General features: G+C 42.1%; 1 protein-coding gene across 1 annotated transcript; it reads left to right on the top strand.

Moving 5' to 3' along the window:
* Window positions 1–998: 998 nt before the first annotated feature.
* Window positions 999–5,868, top strand: LOC132762124 (toll-like receptor 2). The gene is made up of 2 exons (XM_060755103.2): window positions 999–1,224; window positions 3,498–5,868. The coding sequence occupies exons 1-2, from the start codon at window positions 1,085–1,087 to the stop codon at window positions 5,827–5,829; spliced, it is 2,472 nt and encodes an 823-aa protein (XP_060611086.2). The 5' UTR covers window positions 999–1,084; the 3' UTR covers window positions 5,830–5,868.
* Window positions 5,869–6,613: the final 745 nt, after the last annotated feature.

Raw genomic sequence — 6,613 nt, 5'->3', positions numbered from 1 at the left:
AAAACCTTCACTTGGCAAAGCAGCACTCACTCTGGGCCCTGCATTACAGTTATAAAGTAACAAAGACTTAGAGCTTGGGAAAAGTTACTTTTCCAGAGAACATCTCCCATAATTCTCTAGCTTTAATTATATTTGGGGGGGGGGGGGGTGTCCACAAAAACAGTAACTTTCTCCATCCTAAGCTTCCAGTCAGGTGCAGTCAATTGCTATTATGGGCCCCCCAAAAACAAAAGAATACTGAACACCTCTGCACAATTCGGACCTTGTCCACACTTGCCTGTCTTCTGGCCTGGCCTCAGGCTGTGCCTTCCTCTTTGGAGTTCACTTTTTCCTCAGAAATCATGCGTGAGATGAACGTGTGTATTATTTAGCATGAATTCAGTGGTAATAATGGAATATTGTTTAATAGCTGTGTTGCACGCACTGGGGTATGATTGACTTAAATCACTTCTGCTTTCTTAACCAGCAATGTCCTCCTTTCTGCAAACAATTGTGCAACCGGTCATGGTACCTAAAAAGACTTATCCCCCACTTCCTTGTCAGTGAGGCATCTTTCCAAGATATAATAAGGACTCTGAGTCACTCATTTTGAAATAATACGCAAAATTCTTGGGGCGGGGGGGAGTAGAAAAAATTGTGGAAAGAGCTTTGTTGGGAAATTCCATGGCTGAAAAAGTCTTCCATGGATTAGAGGAAAGGGCAGGGAGGGGGCTTGTGCTAACCCTTTTGGGATCCAAATGTTTCCCATCTTTCCTTCACTTTCTGCCTCCTAAAGAGAAGAGGAAAGCACAGGGAGGGGCCCGCCATGTGGCCCCTAAGTTAGAAAGTTTGCCCATGCCTGTACTAAAGGAATGCAAGCAAGCAAAGGCAAGAATGATGCAATTCTGATCTCCCAATCCCATTATCATTTTATTTTTTTAAAGCCACGGGGAAATGTCTGCTGTGCAATCAACCCGCAGGTGCTTTACCTGAAAACTCAAGTGCTTACCTGCTCCCTTCTTCCTAAACTGGCACTTCCCTGTGCCATCATCTGGAAGAATGCTTCCTCGCATATGATAATGAACAGTGGGGATTCCCAGAGGCCATGATGCAGCTGAGTGGGAGGGAAGCCAAACAATTTAAGAAGTATGTGTCCGAGCTGTGGTGCCGTCGCATCCACACCACAACCGTGCGTGGCATACTCTGGCTCGAAGCTCCTTCTTCACAGCCTAGTGGCTTTCAAACGTAAGTACACTGCTTATTTAAAGGCTGCAAATGAGAAAGTCAAAGATGGGAGGGAAAGATTTGTGTGGAAGAAAGGATGGCAATGAATGTATAGCAGCTGGAACACAATGCTGCTTTCTATGTAGTCAAATATGTTGCACTTCTTTTGATCCTTTTCTATCAATAGTTTCCTGCTTCTAGTACCTTTCATGATGTGAAAGGTACTAGAAGCAGGAAACTATTGATTTGGCCACATCATGAGGAGACAGCAAAGCCTAGAGAAGACAATTATGCTGGGGAAAGTGGAAGGCAAAAGGAAGAGGGGCCGACCAAGGGCAAGATGGATGGATGGTATCCTTGAAGTGACTGGACTGATCTTGAAGGAGCTGGGCGTGGTGACGGCCGACAGGGAGCTCTGGCGTGGGCTGGTCTATGAGGTCACGAAGAGTTGGAGACGACTGAACGAATGAACAACAACAAGAAGTACCTTTCAACATTCTCCTAATTTGTCCCACCTACACCAAGCAGCTTTCTGTTCCTTTTGGACAGCCTGGCTATTTTTTGGGTTGTCATGGAAGAACAATTCCACAAAGCGATGGTGGGAAAAACTGTTTAGCCACTTGGATGGTAGTTTCTGATCTATATATCAATCAGTGCCAATCTGTTTGTTTATCTACAGTAGAGTCCCGCTCATCCAACATACATGGGCTGGCAGAACGTTGGATAAGGGAAAATGTTGGATAATAAGGAGGGATTAAGGAAAAGCCTGTTAAATGGCAAATTTATTTATTTACTACATTTATATACCACCCCTCTCATCCCAAGGGCGACTCGGAGCGGTTAACAATAGGCAACAATTCGATGCCAGAGCAGTTACACCAAAATAAAACAATCATTAATACTTTAAAATACTAACAGCACTATAAAAACATAAAAAACAAATTACGTTATGATTTCACAAATTAAGCAACAAAATATCTCAATGTACTGTCGAAGGCTTTCATGGCTGGAATCACTGGGTTGTTGTAGGTTTTTTCGGGCTATATGGCCATGGTCTAGAGGCATTTTTTCCTGACATTTCGCCTGCATCTATGGCAAGCATCCTCAGAGGTAGTGAGGTTGACTACCTCACTACCTCTGAGGATGCTTGGCATAGATACAGGCGAAACGTCAGAAGAAAATGCCTCCAGACCATGGCCATATAGCCCGAAAAAACCTACAACAATCCAAAACATCTCAATGTATTGAAATAGCAGTGGATCCAAGCGGGAGGCAGACTGTGTTGGATAATACAGAACGCTGGATGAGTGAAGGTTGGATAAGCGAGACTCCACTGTATTTTAAATCCTTATATTTTGCACCATATGTGAGATCTCTGTTATTCTTTTAGCTCACAAGAGAATAACCTTAAAGCAATCAGTGACAACAGTAATTCTAAAAGAAGAAGAAAAAGAAGAAATTACATGTATATATATCCACAACACTTTATTTTGTCTCCCATGTTGTTACCCACTTAGTGGGCAACTGTAATAATAATAATAATGATAATAATAATAATAATAATAATAATAATAATGTATTGTCGAAGGCTTTCATGGCCGGAATGTTGTAGGTTTTTTTGGGCTATATGGCCATGTTCTAGAGGCATTCTCTCCTGACGTTTCGCCTGCATCCATGGCAAGCATCCTCAGAGGTAGTGAGGTCTGTTGGAACTAGGAAAATGGGTTTATATATCTGTGGAAAGACCAGGGTGGGACAAAGGACTCTTGTCTGCTGGAGCTAGGTGTGAATATTTCAACTGACCACCTTGGAAGTGCCTGGAGCAATCTTTTGTTGAGAGGTGATTAGATGTCCCTGATTGTTTTCCCTCTGCTGTTTTGCTGTTTTAATTTTAGAGTTTTTTAATACTGGTAGCCAGATCAAATGCTAATCAAGGTGGTCAGCTGAAACAGTCCTCCCCTTGGCTATGTGGCCAGCTGATCACAGCAGAGGAGGACTTTTGGTGGGAGGATTCGCCGTCTGTTTCCAAAAAGGAAGACAAGGACAGGCAGAGATATCTTCAGCCTTCTCTGCCAAAGGGGTTCCTAAGACCATCAGAAATATATGTTTTCTGGTGGTCTTTGGTGACCCCTCTGACACCCCCTTGTGACCCCCCCAAGGGTCCCGACCCCCAGGTTGAGAAACACTGTTGTAGTTCAATATAACCACAAAGACATTTTTCTTAGGTCCAGTTTACACGTGGTTACAAAGTGGTTAAAGAAGTGTTCCTTTGGTTTTTTTTTCCTTTGTTCCAGGATGGGAACTTTCATCCACAGTCTGTACTTCTACCTCATCATTCTCTCCTGTGATGGAGAAGATGAATTTCAAAATTCAGAGTCTCAGATCTACGTTTCCAAATCCTCTGGTCATCACATGCTAAACCATTCTTCAGTAGCTAAACAACAAATGCTCCAACAAAGTTTGGGTTCCGTGGAAATCATGGAAGTGATGGATTCATCAAAAGATGACCCATTACTGAATGCAAGAATGTCTCTTGAACCAAGAAAGCACAATTTACATGAGGAACCAATGCTGAGCTTGAAAGCTGTGGATCACAGAAAACACAATGACGCATCTTCACCTTCAGTGGCAATGAAGGCAGAAGGATGTGGCATCTCAGCGAATGGCATTTTAGACCTATCAAACAGAGACTTGTCTGAGAAGGAATTGAGAGCGAAAATGGAATCTGGGCCTTGCCGGGCTACACTGGACAAAATCCAGGAACTTAATGCTAGCCACAATGGCCTGAAAACCGATCTCATCACCCTAATTTTACTGTTCCTCAATATGAGGAATGTGCGTGCTATTGATTTGAGTTGTAATAGTTTAACATTCAATGGTGTGTGCGCAGAAGAGATCCAGAATCTGGAAGAAAGCAAGCTGATATTTTTAAACCTCAGCCACAATCCTTTGAAAACTTTAAGTAACCTCTGTCTCCCTCAAAGCCTCAAAGGGATTGATTTATCTTTCACGCAAATCGACAGGATACCGCAAGAGTTTGCCATACTTTTTACAAACATGGAAGAGATTTATCTCCAAGGAAACCAGTTTATATACACTCCAAAAACACTTAAATTTGCATTAACTGGTGTTGTGCACACCTCATCCGTTTCATTTGTTGATTTTCCAAAACACAGTCCCATTGAAAGCCTCCCCAACAAAGTCACGCATCTAGTATTGTCGAACTGTTCCATCGTGGAACTTCCAGAATGGTTTGCGAAGAAAATGGGCCAACTGTTATTCCTGGACCTCAGCAATAATCCCATGAATTCATTCCCAGGTCTGCCAATGACTTTGCAACGCCTGGAATTAAGCAATAGTAACATCAAAGCTATGGCAAACCTTGAAACCATCTCCAATTTGACAGTAGTCAACATTCCAAACAACAAAATAGAAGATATTTCCCCAAAGCATCTTCCCTACCCAGTAGAAGAATTGGATATTAGTAAAAATAAAATATTTCGGATGCCTTTCCTTGGTGCGCACCCAAAATTAAGAACTTTGAACATTTCCGGAAATGCCATAATGAAGCTGAATGTCAACACATCTCACCCTTCACTCAACAACTTAGATGCAAGCCATAATTTAATCACAGAGTTACATGATGAGACAGGGACATTTCTTCCAGAATTGAAATTTCTGAATTTGTCAGGAAACAAGATCTCCTTTTTGCAGCCAGGCTCGCTGCCTGAATCTTTGCTTGAGTTGGATATAAGCAACAACACCATTACTATCATCCTGGAGGAGACATTTGGCCGTTTGAGAAACCTGAGGGTTTTGACGGCTCAAGGGAAGCATTTTTTCTGTAATTGTGACTTGTATTGGTTTGCCAACACATACCTTGCTAGCCCACATGTACAGATACATGGACAAGAGGCCCTGAAGTGCGGATTCCCACTCCAAAAGCGGGGTCTTTTGGTTGAAAACAGCAACCTGACGATTCTCTACTGTTCTCTTGGCCTTCAAATGGGGATTACTGCAATTGTGGCTGCTTTGTTTATGACTGTTATCACTGTCCTCTGTTGGCGTTTCCATGGGCCCTGGTACATTAAGATGGGCTGGTACTGGTGCATGGCTAAGAGGAAACAGTACCAGAAGGGATCTGAAGACAAATTGTACGACACCTTTGTTTCGTACAGTGAAAATGATGCACCCTGGACAAAAGAGATCTTACTGAAAAACCTGGAAGCCAATAATTATAGAGTATGTTATCATGAGAGGGACTTCCTTCCAGGCCACCCGGTCCTTGGGAACATTTTCCATTGCATTGAGAACAGCCATAAAGTCCTTTTTGTGTTGTCGCCTAGCTTTGTCAACAGTTGCTGGTGCCAGTATGAACTCTACTTTGCCGAACATCGGGTCCTGAATGAAAACCAAGATTCTCTCATTATGATAGTGCTGGAGGACCTCCCTCCCAACAGCATTCCTCAGAAATTCAGTAAGCTTCGAAAGCTATTGAAAAGGAAAACCTATTTGAAGTGGAGCTCGGAGGAACACAAACAAAAACTCTTCTGGTGCCAGTTGAACAATGTCCTGAAAACAACCAATGAGCCCATGGTGCTGAATGAAACAATCGAGCTGCATTAAATCATGGGTGACATGCAGTTGAAATTGTGACTCTATTCATAAGGTGTTTCTTGCTTCTTGTTCTTTGTTTTTCATGGTCTGTTTTGGGTTTCTTCCAAGAATAGTTAAAAATTCTCAAGAGCACCGCTTCTTAAAATGTGAACCCTGACCCCAAATGGGGTCCCTTAGCTTAGTATTGGGGTCCTGAAAACATTGACAACATTACATTTCTCTGTCCATCACTTAGTGTTTGTTTTTGATATTTATATAAATCTGTTGTGCAATGTTTACTGTGGACTCCGTAGAAGATGCTTTGTATAAGGAAAATCAGCTTGTTTATCGAGGTTTGTTATCAGTAAATGTTTGATTTTTATACCTATTTATATGTATATATCCGGGGTCATGTAAAAGTTCGGTTCCAAGTGGAATGAATCAGAGCTTGAGAAAGTACATACTTTTGACTATTGTTCTTACCTTGCCAGCTGAGGAATTTGGGGAAGTGCAGCATAAAAATGAGTCATCATGATGTAGTGATTTGAGTCGAGGAATCAAGAGTGCCGTTCAAATCCTCCCTCAGCCATGGAAACCCTTTCGGTGACCTTGAACAAGCCACACTTTCTTTGCCTCAGAAGAAAGCAATCACAAATCTCTTCTGAACTAACCTTGCCAAGGAAAGCTCAAGTTGGAAATGACTTACGAATAACACGAATAACACACACAAAGGAACTTCTCTAAGTTCTGTGCTGAATCATTCAGAAGTATCATGTTGCAATTATACATGTATACTCTTTACTGGGCTTTTTGA

Source organism: Anolis sagrei, chromosome 1, assembly GCF_037176765.1.
Source record: "Anolis sagrei isolate rAnoSag1 chromosome 1, rAnoSag1.mat, whole genome shotgun sequence".
Classification (NCBI taxonomy): Eukaryota; Metazoa; Chordata; class Lepidosauria; order Squamata; family Dactyloidae; genus Anolis; species Anolis sagrei.
Note: the sequence above shows the minus strand (reverse complement) of the source record. Positions and strands in the feature narration are given on the sequence as shown.

Excerpts from the sequence above, each read along its gene's own strand:
- LOC132762124 (XM_060755103.2), top strand. The coding sequence starts at position 1,085 with ATGATGCAGCTGAGTGGGAGGGAAGCCAAACAATTTAAGAAGTATGTG. Across the intron at positions 1,225-3,497 it reads CAGCCTAGTGGCTTTCAAAC|GATGGGAACTTTCATCCACA; the intron begins GTAAGTACACTG and ends CCTTTGTTCCAG.